The 15,750-nt window shown below is 33.3% G+C and overlaps 1 protein-coding gene across 1 annotated transcript in view; it reads right to left on the bottom strand.

The window, feature by feature from the left end:
* Positions 1 to 959: 959 nt before the first annotated feature.
* LOC108904217 (protein pinocchio) overlaps positions 960 to 15,750 on the bottom strand; it is a 107,943-nt gene continuing 93,152 nt past the window's right edge. The window contains exons 3-5 of the mRNA XM_018706679.1: positions 6,056 to 6,113; positions 2,030 to 2,282; positions 960 to 1,798 (exon numbers count right to left, since the gene is read on the bottom strand). Coding sequence (XP_018562195.1) covers positions 1,658 to 1,798; positions 2,030 to 2,282; positions 6,056 to 6,113 — 452 coding nt within the window. The 3' untranslated portion in view covers positions 960 to 1,657. The remainder of the gene's footprint in view (positions 1,799 to 2,029; positions 2,283 to 6,055; positions 6,114 to 15,750) is intronic.

Here is a 15,750-nt window from a genome sequence, read left to right as displayed (position 1 = left end):
TCTCTACCGCATGGATTTCTATGGCTTACTTTATCGCTCTCACGTAACTTTAGATAGACCATCGGTACTTTCCTACCAGGTAGAAGTTGTGAGATACCATGTATTAGAAACAGTTTAGTGCACAGGGAACTAAATATTGAAATGATTGATTATGAAATTGTCGAACAGTGGAGTCTGAAACAATCTTATAATGTAAAAAGTAATTGTCAGAATGATGTGTATTTCGTATTTAAATGTTGTACCCTTTGACAGAAAATAAATTTTAACATTATTAAATTTGTCAATTAATTTCACTAGAAATTATTTGATGCTTTCTCAACTTGAGGTCAAATATATTATTGCTTCGTTTCTGAAGTTAGTGGTTCTGCTAAAAAATGAATTTATAAATGATTGCAAAAAATTGGCAAATCATGCCCTGGTATTATTAATTTATAAATTAATAAATAAAACACAAAAGCAATTTGTGCTTTGACTGCTGCTGTACCTTGTAAAAAGAGAAGCAAACTATAAATGTCAGATTTTATATGCAAAAAGGGGTGTTGCACTTCATTTGTTTTCTCTGAAGTTATTCACCTGTACTGTTTCTTCGTGTAGCGTCCATGTCCTACGCCTTCATACTTAATTAAATCGACCACGTTAATTAAAAAATCTCATGCTGCCTAACACTCATCCGTTCGAAGTGCTTTGAATGTATTGTTTTGACACTCATTTTACTTCGGTGCAAGTCCGCTGAGTGACTCTACCCATCGCTTAACACCTCAAATAAAAGAAATAAAAACACATTTAATCCAAAACATCTATTTTATATATTTTTTAATGTTCTGAAAATGACGTGGACAATTTCAAGGTACGCCCCTGCCACGGTACATTGTTACAACAGTTCCGATAACAGAACTTTATTGGCTTATTCTTTTCTTAAAACCGTAAGTTTTTATATCAAATGTAAGTAAAAACCGGCACTTGTTGTATGCATACTTTATTTTTAAGTTTACACAATACATTTATTTCAATCAGTCATAAAAAATAACAAATTCAGATTTGTCTATAGACGGATAACAAAAGGGCGTTTTGTTATCACAAATTATAAAAACAAAACCGCGGGAAAGATACAATAGCATACACATAGAAAATATTTCACATAGAAAATATACCTAGATACAAAAAAATTAGCCGCCTTAATTTTAGGGGGGGGGGCTACCGAGAACAGTTGGTAACGTTGCAAAAAAATTACAATTTTTTCATGCTATTAACTTATTAAACTGATAATTTTCCATGTCCAATCCAAAATGATGTAGCCAACCATTCAACGTCGCCAACTAGTTCCGGTTGCAGCCGAGTCTTAATTAAGAAAAGGGAACTAAAACAGCCTTTCGAGTGGAGATATTACGAAAAAAAAAACATCCTAATCCGATACGTCCTGGTCCTGGTTTTAATGTAAAACAAATTTTTCCCTAAAAATAAAGAACCCTGCGATGCTTTTGCTCACAGTAGCGGATGTTGGGGTGGCCGGTGACGAGAATTTTTGAAAAAGGTTTTCAGGACGACTGAAGACGTTACAAAAAATTCCCGGCACACAAATAAATATACAGTCCCTGTAGTAACGTACAATTTTAACCTAGGCTTATACTCTAAAATTCGATTAGAGAGTGAAATGGCGTCATGAGTTGGCGCTTAGCTTCTCCATGCGTGAACTGAGTTCCTGGGCGATGGCGGAGCCCTTGGGGGTGTGTTGTTGGGGCGCCGTGCAGGAGCTGCGGGTGCATTCTCCCGTCCAACGAGCCCTACCGCTGGCGTGCGACTGTAAAAAAAGAAAAACGGATCGTTAGGTGCGGAGGCGAGGAACAGAAGTGTCGAAAAACGGCGTGGTTGTTATTTACAAGGTGTTCCAGGATGAATTCGCCAAATTTAAAATTTGAATTCAGGTTCTTCCACAGGATTTGTTTCTGCTGATCCGAATTCAAATTTTAGGTTTATCCTGATGCACCGTGCTGTCCACATTTTTTCTCCGACTTTCCTCTCGATAACCTACCATGGACAGGTCCCTCTTCCACGACGTACCACAGGTTCCTTCACAGACGGGGCATGGACGTTCCAGGGCATAGCCCCCGCATTCGCTACAATCGAGGGAGACGTGGCTGTCGGCCCAGGAGACGCCACAGCTAAAGCAGCAGTTGAGCTGGTTGCGTAGCTCCTCGATGGTCATGACGGCTTCGGAGTGCATCTGGGCGCCCCAGCATGCGTCTGCGATGTCGTCCAGGCTGTGGCTCAGGGTGGTCAGTGAACTGGAAATGGAAAAGTATGGTGTGACTCGTGTTATTTCAAATAAAAGAGAATATTTTTCTTGGTGCGAGATGTCCCGCATTGTTATACTTGGACCCGGTGATAGAACTTCTTCGAAGTAAGACAAAAGTGACCCATCCAAGTGGGTCAATAAATAGGTTGGTTTTCTAGATACAGGGCTTTCATTCATGTTAAAACCTTCACCTTTCCCAGAACCACTTATTATCTCTCTTATTTGAAATTCAAACATTTTTATATTTTAACACAAAATTGTTACCTGCAAGTGATTATTTTGATCTGATTAAATTTGATTTTAGTCATAAGGCATCCAGTTTTTTAATTAAAAAAGGGTGGATTTGATATATAATTATACGAGGTGATTCACAAATGGTGACCAAAAATGAAACCTCGTATTCTTTCGTGAATTCTAAGGGGAGTCTCGTATAAAGTTTAGTTAAAAAGATACGGGTGTTAAACTTCAAGAAATATTTTTAATTTTTTTTAATCATTTAAAAACTATTAAGTGAAATAATTTGAAATTCGGCACATATATTTATGTAAACACTGTCCAAAATCTGAGGACTTTTCCTAAAATTTACATGTTCCAGTGGCGGAGATACAGGGTATCGGTGGCATTTTTTTCTAAATAAAATAGTACACCACTGTTTTACGCTAACAACCGTGATATTTTCGGATTCGTCTTTCAATTTTCTAGAAATTACTACTCTCTTATGTTTTTCGAAAAAAGCCTGATTTTCGAGTCGGCCGTTTTTGAGGATGTTTGGAGGAATTTTTCACCTATTTCGCATCACTTTATTGGAAAATTTGAATATACGTTTTGTAGTATTATACTTTTACTTTTAAAATCCGGCTAAAAATTAATATGAGACCACCTCCAACGCATCCAGAAACTTTGCATAAAAAAATTCAAATTACAATTACAAAATATATCGATCTCGTTTTATTTGTATTTTGATTCTCTACAAATTGTCTCTTTATAGCATTTAGACTGCTTCGTTAGTTTAGGTTTTATAAGCAAAAAACTGAAAAATAGATATTTTTGCATAAAAAAAATAAAAATTAATTAAAGGTAAATTGGAGTAGGACATAATATGTATATATCTACAAACTGTCTTTTATATGATGGCACAGTCCGTTTGCTACTATTATTACTGACACAAACAAAACCTCTATTGATTGGCCTAATATTATATTTCACAATCCTTATAGTCCAATTAACTAAGCCTTTAAATCGAAATTTTGCCAACTTGGCTGAATTTTTGATATGAGTTAGTTTAAGGTATATTATAACAATAAGTGAGAGTAATTTTTTGTTCAACCCCCGGCCAAGGGTGGAAAAAGATAAAACAAAGGGCTTTTTCAAGATAACTCAAAAAGGGTAAGAGCTAGAAAAAAAAGTTTTTCATGAAAGTTGTAAAGCAGACAATTCTACATAAAAATGGCCTCTTAACTTTTTCTTGTACTATTACAATTAACAGAGTTAGGGAGGCTAGAAGTTAAGGGAAGATTTCAGAAATTTAAAAAAAATCATAACAAACAGAAAAATGATTGAATTTTGTAATTTTTTTTTTCAATCTGCTCTAAAATATGTAACTTTTCTTTTCAGAGAAATAGATATATTTTTTAATTTTTAATAAGAAAGTTATAACAAAAAATCAAATTTTTAATCGTTAATTTTAATGATTTAACAAAATTAAATTTCTGAAATCTTCCCTTAACTTCTAGCCTCCCTAACTCTGTTAATTTTAATAGTACAAGAAAAAGCTAAGAGACCATTTTCATGTAGAATTGTCTGCTTTACAACTTTCATTTTCTAGCTCTTACCCTTTTTGAGTTATCTTGAAAAAGCCCTTTGTTTTATCTTTTTCCACCCTTGGCCGGGGGTTGAACAAAAAATTACTCTCACTTATTGTTATAAACTAACTCATATCAAAAATTCAGCCAAGTTGACAAAATTTCGATTTAAAGGCTTAGTTAATTGGACTATTAGGAACGTCTCTCTACCAAAGAGTGATATATCTTTAAAAGTGCTCAACCAAACCTTTAGTTTTATTTACTTTTGTGAAACCTGTCAACTATTAAAGTTAGATAAGCTTTCCTTGTTACTTGTTTAATTATTATTCATCTAATAAACATTGAATAAATTTGTCTGCCCCTAAAATTTTCACTTTTATTGAAAATATTCATACCAAAAGGTATATTAAAAGGAACAAATAATGTGAAAATATACATAACTAAATGAATTATTGACAAAATTTAAATAATTTGTTTTGAAAATTGATAATTTTAGACAAAAACGCGAGAAAATTTTTGTGTTAGGAAGTCCAAATTGGCCTTAAATAAGTAAAAAAAATTGTCGCACTAAGAAAGATGGAGAAAAGCTTTACATAGCTTCCTCCCTCAGTCTTATCCGCCCTGACTGATTTACTTTATTTTTAGAGAAATTCTGTCACCCAGTAAAATCTGGCTTACGCTGTTCGAGGCACCCTGTATAAACACTTATAAAATTTATTATCCAGTACCGCCATTCGGATACGAAAAAATAAATAAATGCTAAGGAACGACACGTTAAAATATCGCGTAGTTCCTAGTACGGAAAAGGAAGAAAGCATTATTAAGACCCAAACAAAAATCAAATGCAAAATCTAAAGCTCAGACTGCTTTACGTTGAAATTCAAAATATTTAAAGATTAATAATAACTTACTACAAATGTGAAAACATTTCTCTTACCTTTTCAATAGTTGGTGAAACTAAAAAATGTCAAATTGACAGATTCACATATAGGGGGGTATTGCGGCAACAAAAAATTTATTAGAGTGGTAAAAAAATAATGCTATTTTGTTTATATGAAAAATATTTTTTAGAAGCAAATTTTAGGCATACCGTTTCCAAAAAGCAATATATTTCATTGAAATTTGGCACAGGCAAGTTCTTAAGTCAGTCGGTGTTGGTTTTTGACCATCTGCTAGAGGGTGCTAGCTTACTGTTTTTCTCAGTAACAATATTTTGTTAGTTTTTTTTTAACAGCGAATGCCTTGACGTCTCAAAAACAAAACAAGATAGGCCCTTGGTTTGTTCAATGGAGAAAATCTAAATGTTCTTAACTAATTCCGCTACAACCTGTAGGTATATCGAAGACATCCTCAGACCCGCCCATGAGTGTCGGAAGAAATATGTTATCTTACGTAACAATCCGCCTGCACCGACAGAAAAAAAATCATCATTAAATACCTTTCTAGTATGCGTCAGGGATTGCGAAAGGGAAACCTTCGGATCGCACAACAAAGGAATTGCACAACGCTATTTTCTCGGCGCGGACAGAGATTGTAATACCCGAGATGCTGTATTTGTGATTATTTTATTGAAACGATATTGATGTGATGACAGGAAGGATATGGGTGGTTTTCGTCACACATGAATAACTGGACATTATCTGATCAGAAAATTTTGCACGTGTCATTATTTATTACACTGATTACTTTTATAACCCTATTTTAACACTGAGCAACAAACTGACTCTTTTGGGGCACCTTTTCGTAGATCAAAAACATTTTGGCGTCATATTATTTTAATAAATAAATAAACAAAATTAGTACTGCGGTCTAAGCTCTAATATTTTCCGTTTATATATTATGCACACCAATAATGTCGTGAATGGTATTTTCCATTTGTATTTTATAAAAATCGCACAGTCGTTTACTAAATTTCTACCCAAAAATTTTTTCAACTAGATTTTCCTGTAACGATAATTACCTGCGACTTGAATGCAGTTCGGCTGGATGAACGCTGGCGAGAGACATGGTGCTTGGCACTATAACAAAAAAAAAAACAGTAATTAGTGTTATTTAATTATTATTTGAAGGGTTAGTTAAACCAATTGTCTGGAAAATCGTAACACTCGACTACAGCCGACGTAATCGAGCTAATACGGTTAAACAAACAATTTATAATATTCGACACTCAAAATGAACCGTTCAACTGGGCCTCCCCATGATACACATCAGTCGATAATCAATTCCAGTAATTGCCTTAACGTTCCAATAGAACACGTATTTGTTATTTTATGTAATTTGCTTATCATTATCCAGTTCTGATTTGCGTTCTCGAAAAATTTTCTGGAATAGAACATGTTAATTAATTATTAGCGCTTTATCTCTTATCTCATTTCCTACGCATCGTTATTGTTTATTGTCGGGTCATTCTAACTATTCGCGGATTTTCAAAACGAAAATTCTAGAATAAAAAATTACGTGGCATTTCCAGGACTATCCAGAAACTTATTACAATCTGATTAAAATTACAGATTGTCCCAATCGCCCCCACAATAGTAATAATAACAACCTTGCAACTAAAAATAATTACATTTAACTCCACTTTATTTACGATTTTCGAGGACGAACCCCGGCGCGTGAACTAATTAAAATAAAATCTATTGGTTTTCTGGAACCCCGAAGCTTATATTTATGTATAGGTACACTTGGAAAAGAAATTGTCCCAACATACAATAGCACTATAGTCACTTGTGCTTACATGCACTATCACTACTAGGAGTTGGATTAGGAACATTAATTTAATTTTTACACCCTCCCCGATTCTCTGTCTGACCAAGACTGTCCCTTTTATTTCTGACTCATCTTACATTTCTTATAATATACAGTATACTACAATAATTATGTAGAAATAACTCCGGTAGGTAGTATCAAATAATTTCAAACTATTTTCTTTATATCGACTCAAGTATTTCTTGACATTTGTAATTGTTAATTTGAGTATGTGCCTACGATTTCACGTTATGGCTATGAAATAGGATCGGAGAGAGTCACATAAAAAATTATTAATGTTTATTTACTTATAAGAAAAAAAAAAGAATGATAAAAACATCTTGTGACTGTATCACCCAAATATGCGTGGTATTTTTGTTTGATAACGAGGATGATTCATAATTACAACCACTTCTTTCCGAGATGACCTGATGAAAGAAGTTTGTTTAGTGATATCGAATAACAAGTACCGGAATTAGCAACGGCTCGGCTGTTCAAAACCAGGACATGCCATAATTATTGTCCACAATGTTGTGCATTGAACTCACTCCAGAATAGGAAGGTCAATTTGTTTCATATTCACATTGAAGTTGACACAAAACTAGTGCATTATTTATCGGAATTCAAATTGCATATGCAAGTTTCGTTCCAATTTTTCTTGGTATACTTCTTATTAAATAAAAAATTTTTGGTTTTTGAGTTACAAGCCTTCAAAAATTTGGTACGTTTATTTGGACCATTATTGCATATTATTTCTTAAAGCTTTAGTCAAATCGATGTACTGGGTGATAGTTTTCTCTTGTTACCTCTCACTTTTAGCGGTCAAAACTTTTACAGTAGTCGTATTTTTATAAAGCGGGCAGCAACATTGAAAAGGTCGTTTTATTTAAAAAAAAATATTGTCTCTTGAGAAAATCGCCTACAGAAATCCATTCTTGAGAAAAATGGCATTATTTGCAGGTGTGTAGATGAAAACAAGATGTTGATTATTGTGGCTATCAGGTAATGTGATTACTCTCGTGTTTCTTTAGTATTCTCATTACTCCGCACATGCAAATTATGAAAATTTACAACTCCGTTTAATTGTCTTGTTACACTGCGGACATTTCATAATTTGCATGTGTAGAAACACGACAATAATGACATTCCCTGATAGCCACAGCAATCGACATCTTGTTTTCATCGCCTACTGAACCAGTTTTAAATCCGAAACGTACAGACCTGCAAATAATGTAATTTTTCTCAAGAATGATTTTCTGTAGGCGATTTTCACAAGGGACACAATTTTTTTTGGTAATTATTTACTTTAGTGGCACCACCTCCAATTTTCGCGAAATTTTGTCAACCCCCCTATTTTCGATGATGCTGAACACGAATCTGCAGTTTTTTTTGTGCGGTCGAACCTAGTTCTCGAGAAAAAAATTTTTCAAAATTCTAACCTGGATATTTCANCCATAATTATCGTCTACAATGTTGTGCATTGAACTCACTCCAGAATAGGAAGGTCAATTTGTTTCATATTCACATTGAAGTTGACACAAAACTAGTGCATTATTTATCGGAATTCAAATTGCATATGCAAGTTTCGTTCCAATTTTTCTTGGTATACTTCCTACCCTTCTGTTAATCTCTCGTTTGAATGCTGATTGTTGACTAGTTATTATTATTATTGTCTCCGTCAGGCAGCGGACATGGTTGCAGTAAATTTTAATTGATAATTATTATACAGGGTGTCCGCAAATTTCACCGACAACGTTTAACTGCACATTCACGACGATAAATAAAGACGATCTACGAAAAAAAAGTTATATAAAAAATTGTTGGTTTTTGAGTTACAAGCCTTCAAAGTTGTCAAAAATAAAAATAATTTAATTAATAACTTCATAACCCATAACATTTATTTGGACCATTATTGCATATTATTTCTTAAAGCTTTAGTCAAATCGATATACTGGGTGATAGTTTTCTCTGGTTACTTCTCTCCTTTAGCGGTCAAAACTTTTACAGTGGTCGTATTTTTTTAAAGCGGGCGGCAACATTGAAAAGGTCGTTTTATTTTAAAAAAATATTGTCTCTTGAGAAAATCGTCTACAGAAATCCATTCTTGAGAAAAATGGCATTATTTACAGATGTGTACGTTTCGTTTAAAACTTTGAGTTCAGTAGGCGATGGAAACAAGATGTTGATTGTTGTGGCTATCGGGTAATGTGATTATTCTCGTGTTTCTTTAGTATTCTCATTACTCCGCACATGCAAATTATGAAAATTTACAATTCCGTTTAATTGTCTTGATTACACTGCGGACACTTCATAATTTGCATGTGTAGAGTGATGAGAATCCTAAAGAAACACGACAATAATGACATTCCCTGATAGCCACAGCAATCGACATCTTGTTTCCATCGCCTACTGAACTCAAAGTTTTAAATCCGTGACACAGCTATACAAACCGAAACGTACAGACCTGTGAAGAATGCCATTTTTCTCAAGAATGACTTTCTGTAGGCGATTTTCTCAAGGGACACTATTTTTTTTAAATAAAACGACCATTTCAATGTTGCTGCCCGTTTTAAAAAAATACGACCACTGTAAAAGTTTTGACCGTTAAGAGGGAGAGGTAACCGGAGAAAACTATCACCCAGTATATCGATTTGACTAAAACTTTAAGAAATAATAGTTCAAATAAATGTACCAAATTTTAACGCGATCGGTAAAAGGGTTATGAAGTTATTAATTAAATTAGTTTTATTTTTGACAACTTTGAAGGCCTGTAACTCAAAAACCAACAATTTTTTATATAACTTTTTTTTCGTAGATCGTCTTTATATCGTCGTGAATATGTAGTCGGTGAAATTTACGGACACCCCGTATTTTTACTATCTATGTAAAAATATCGACATATTTATTCACATACCTAGTAAGTATATCATTATTTTACATAATATACTTAATAGTTACAAAATCGTAAACCACGTTTTAGCAACTAGTTGCGCGGTAATACCCTCACTTTATTACTTATCGGTCTTATCACGTTCAANATCCTAAAGAAACACGACAATAATGACATTCCCTGATAGCCACAGCAATCGACATCTTGTTTCCATCGCCTACTGAACTCAAAGTTTTAAATCCGTGACACAGCTATACAAACCGAAACGTACAGACCTGTGAAGAATGCCATTTTTCTCAAGAATGGCTTTCTGTAGGCGATTTTCTCAAGGGACAATATTTTTTTTTAAATAGAACGACCATTTCAATGTTGCTGCGACCACTGTAAAAGTTTTGACCGTTAGGAGGGAGAGGTAACCGGAGAAAATTTCCACCCAGTATATCGATTTGACTAAAACTTTAAGAAATAATACGCAATAATAGTCCAAATAAATGTACCAAATTTTAACGCGATCGGTAAAACGGTCATGAAGTTATTAATTAAATTAGTTTTATTTTTGACAACTTTGAAGGCCTGTAACTCAAAAATCAAAAGGTTTTTATTTAACTTTTTTTTCGTAGATCATATTTATTTATCGTCGTGAATATGCAGTCAAACGTTGTCGGTGAAATTTCCGGACACCCCGTATTTTTACTAGGTACCTATTTAAAAATATAATGAATTTCTATAGCAATTTTATATTGACATATTTATTCACATACCTAGATATCATTATTTTACATAATATAATAGTTACAAAATCGTTAATCACGTTTTAGCAACTAGTTGCGCGGTAATACCCTCACTTTATTACTTATCGGTCTTATCACGTTCAAATTATTCAATCCCTAAAAGGTGCCTAGTTTCAACAAATTAAATTATTACAGAAGAAGCGACTTTCATTTCTTTGCTGTTCGTTTGATATTTGTGTCAGTGTTATCGAAACCTATTGTACAATGTATAGGTATTGATACAAACTGTAATTTTGGAAATCGATAAAACTCCAATTAACTTTGATGTGAAATGTGTAATAATTATAAGAACTCACGTTTTTCCACAAACTCGACAAAATTCTGAATCGTTTTCCACCAGTCAAGTCGCGAGTAGGGTTATATCCTCAAGCTTCAAACACTTCAAATGCAATAACTGCAGTACTAATTTCACTTGTATGTATTATACGAGAACAGTTTGCTTCGGCCGCGTGCTTACACACCGCTGTATGAATTCAAACTGATTTTCGTTGCCCACGGAGGCGCAGCACGGGGTATTTCGCTTGTTTCGCGCACGATCGACGTCAAGTGGTGAAATCTCCTGGTGATCTGGTCCACTGGCACTGGAGCACGCACCATTCCACAGAAATGAACGTGGCGGAAATATGTGCAGATAATACTTGTTTATATACAAATAAGCGGAGGCTGGGTATAAAGGAAGGCCTTTGAACTAGGTGGACGACTAGGGGTTCAACTCTTGGTTTCCTGGTGGGCTCTGATGGTTGTCTTATAAACCAATGTCCGTTCAAACACGGAAATCAACGACCAAGAAGTCTATTAACAAACCTAAATATCAGAGAAGTTTCGTAATTGTCCCCGTTTACTAAAAAAATTATATGCAACGATATAGGTTTTTTTTTCATGGTTTGATAGACCATTCATTAGGGAAAACAAATACGTAAACCGAAGGTCGATATCTTTCTTCGTTATCAAGTTATTGCTAAAATAGTGAAGTAGAGCTAGAACACCTCCTTTATTTAGTTCCCTAAATAACATTGACATAGTCCAAACTAAAATTAAATTGTAAAACTATACTAAGCTTGTCCTCAAAAAGTACTTGCTTTATTTTGCAATTTTTTTAATAGGTATAATTTTTCATTTTTTTATTAATTCCAAATATCTGAGTACATATTTTATAAAGATTATTATTTCCATAACGAGGCAGGCTATGCCCTATGAATATAGACAACTGAAAAATTATGTCAAACGAAATGTGCCAGCTCTTGCTACGTGCAAAATTTGTCTTACCTATTTGTATTAGAAAAGTGCTTGTGAACAAGGAACATATCTTTTACGAATGTGGAAGCTTATGATATGTTGGCAGTTTATTTTCAATGTTTGAAAAATGCCGTTATAATAATTATTTCAACGTTTACATTCTGTAAGAAGACATCGCCGTGCAAGAACGAAATATAATATCAATATATTAATGTGTTGCCTTGTGTACATGTAAATCCCCAAATAAGAAAATTAGTTAGAGACCTGGGAATTTCATATGGAACGCAAGTACGTTTCTCACACAAATGACACTAATTTTGCAGGAAGCAAGAGCCGCCACATCGTTTACATCATTTTTCATTTGTCTATTTTCATAGGACATAGCCTGCCTCGTTATGGAAACAATAATCTATATAAATTTTAGAATTAAAAAAAAAAAAACATTGCAGTTATCAAAAAAGTTTCAAAATGTATAAAATACTTTTTAGAGGCAAGCTTGGTATAGTTTTACAATTTAATTTAGGCTTAGACTATGTCAATGTTATTTAGGGAACTAAATAAAGGAGGATGTTCTAGCACAACTTCACTATTTTAGCAATAACTTGAAAACGAAGAAAGCTCTGGACCTCCGGTTTGTGTATTTATTTTCCTTAGTAAACGGTCTATCAAGCCATGAAAAAAACCTACATCGTTGCATTTAATATTTTTTTAGTAAAGAGACAATTACAAAACTTCTCTGATTAGCCTCGTCTACCGTTGCGCAAGAAAATAATATTTTTATTCACATATCATAAAAATAAACGCTATTAATAGTTCTTTAAAAGGAGCCGTCGTTTCTTGAAATCGATTCAGGCATTTAGAAGTTATGACAATTTAAAAATTTCAAGATGGTGTCCTTTAATACTGACCTTTCTGTGGCAACAAAAAAAAATCGAACAAGACTTATAAAGGGTTTAACAGTGTATCTAAAATGAGTATTTTTAACTTAGGTTATATAAGCGAAATTTCGAAAAAACGACAATTTTCTGTAACACCATAGTGGTAGCGCCCTCTAGCAGTGAAGTTACAAACTTGAAAATATTTTAAATCAATTTCTTTTGGCCGTGTTTGTTAATAGGTTTCGTACCCCATAATCGTAGCAGGTCTAGGTTGCTATATGTATACAGCCGCTCCGTACCGTTAATAGATCACCCTGTATAAACGCGTTCCTATAGGTTTACTTTAACACAATGTGGCCAAGAGCTTGACATTAATCTTGTTTCTATTTGCTCAAATACTATTATTATTTTTACATAGAAAATATTAGGTACAGTTAAATAATAGTAAATAATAAAAAGGTTATGCTTGACATTTTACTGATAATGTCGATAAGGTATAAAATTAATATATGTATTTACCACATACGGTAAAAACCAAATATTGACATTTATAAAGTATGTGTTAATATTAATAATAGAAAAAATAAAAAATAAAAAAGAATGTTAATACAAGCTTTCCCTCCAAATGCCGACAAATAACGAAAATAGCAGGTATTTAAATGTTTGAATGGCTGATTTACAGCAGGTAACACAAAATAATTTGTTTGTTTGTTACTGTCAATGGAGATTATATATAATCTACAGATCGTATAATAAGTACAATTTATGAGAAAAATATGACTAAACTTCAAATGTAGACAGATAACATATATTGTAGATTTACTGTCAATAATATTTTAGAGAATAGGTATATTAATAAATTCGCTGAACAGGTTTTGTTTGAAACCATCATTATTTATTACATTTATCTCCGTACTCGGTTTCCCCTTCTAACACGCTGTATAATAAAAATAAACAATTTACAATTAAACATTTATTTTAATAACTATTAACGTCAATAATAAATAATATTATATTGCAAGAGTATGAATTCGTTAGAAAAACAAATTTTCAGAGGCATCTGCTATCTCTAAAAGTTTACTCATGTTTTCGGCTTCTTATACCGGATAGCCCAACAGTTAAGTAGTACATACATTACATTGACTGGATGGGAATAGAACGTTTGTATTATTTATCCTTATCCATTACGTCTAACAGAATCTAAAGGTATTCGGGGCAAATTGAATTTTCCGGCTACTTTTGCGGCATGCGATTAAAGTAAGTTGACGATTGGGGATAAGGACAGCAATTATTCCAGCTTATGGTGTTGATACCGGTATTAAATTTTGTTCCGCATTAGCGGTGTCAGATTACGAACAATGACGCACGTTTTAATAATAATAATAAAGTATCAATAAAGGTATTTATAATATTAATCACATGATAACGTTAGGGCCCACCCACTCAGTCATTCTGTTTCCCGAAGCGATAATCCTTTTGGAGCTTACTAAATTTAATAAAAATAGTATTTGTACCTAGAGGGAAATAGTCGATATACATATAAGGAAATAATCTGAATAATATTGAAGACATTTTTTTTTCCGGTCACACATTTGTCAATCGTACATGAAGGGCGCAATCAAAGTCGTCGATCTCTTCAAATAAGGCAATGTAACCCACTCGGAGCGTTTTAGGTTTTTCTTGAATTAATTCATTGATTTGCATACAGTAGTACATAGTTGATATTTGCATAAATAAATAATAAACCAACTTATTACATTGGTTTGTACTTCAATTATAATATGTCAGGAAATCGATTAGAATGTCAAAGAAAGGTACCCACCTACTTCCAGTCGTAAATTAGAATGATTGAGGAACAAGAAACAGATTTAATTCCCCACTTAGGTGTTGATGTTGCATATTCAAGAAATGGCAGACTAATCGAAGAGGCATCTTTATCTCCCTTTTTACTATGTACAAACTTTCTACGTAAACGTTGAGAATAGATCTTTTTCTAATTTATTCTTAAAATGATGCATATAAAAAGTGACTAAATACATACAATTCCAAACATTCACTAAATCACATGATCCGTATAAATAATGTTAATCCTCGTGACCAATATAGCATGATTAGTCCATTGAAATGAAGGCTGAACCTCCATTTTTTCCTCTGTCGATCAAACCTGGGCGCAAATATGTTTTCGACCCTCGGGAATCCGAATCCGCAAAAATTTTTGACCTAGGTGGTCAGGAAAGGGGTCAAAAGGTCAAAAACCGTAAAAAATAAGGTTTTTCGCAAATATCTCGTAAACTACGGCAAGTAGCAAAAAAATAATTGCACCATCGTGTTCCCAGGGAAATTTTACATCGATTTTATGCTATTGCTTATTAAAATTAAATCAATTTATGTCATGTTTTGGACAATTACTAAGGAAGAGAGGGGAAGTGTATATCTCCGGCGGTGAAACCTATTTGGGGACTAGTAGAGCGCGCACGCTACATGTATCGGCTGACTCGCAGTTGACAGCTCTAGCAGGTGTGTCTTTGGAATATAATGCGATTTCAAATATAATTAGCCTGCAGTTGTAGTGGATTTTTTTTTGCTACTTTAATTTTTAAATGGAAAACCAAAAATATTACTAATGATTAATGAATGAACAGAAAAAAAAATAGATTAGAACGAAGTACTTATTGCAAAAATGAAATATACAAGGAGTCCCGAAATTAGGGGGCAATATTTCTACAGAGTGTTCTGTGTCGAAAAAGATTACTTTTTCTTTATATAAACGTGGGTCCAAAAATTCTTCCGAAATTTACCATAACTTTTTTGTGCGTTGACTTTTTTTAACTTTTGAAAAGTATGAAATTTCATAATTTTTTATTAAAATAAGGTACTCTTGGTTCATATTGGTAGAATGTTCCATTTTTGTGTAAAATCCGTTTAAAAATAATGTTATATGTGTTAATCATCGGGAATTGAAATTGTCAATATCGCAGATTTTGAATAACAAATATGCGTTTGACGTTATTTGCATTGACAGTTCAGTTATTTAGTTTTTGTGAATTGTTATCTTCATAAAAATTCTCGAATCTTTAGTAAATGATTATTTGACAAAGTAAAAAAAAACAAA

The sequence above is a fragment of the Anoplophora glabripennis genome, unplaced genomic scaffold (assembly GCF_000390285.2).
Source record: "Anoplophora glabripennis isolate ALB-LARVAE unplaced genomic scaffold, Agla_2.0 scaffold259, whole genome shotgun sequence".
Classification (NCBI taxonomy): domain Eukaryota; kingdom Metazoa; phylum Arthropoda; class Insecta; order Coleoptera; family Cerambycidae; genus Anoplophora; species Anoplophora glabripennis.
This window is presented reverse-complemented; position numbering and strand designations above follow the sequence as displayed.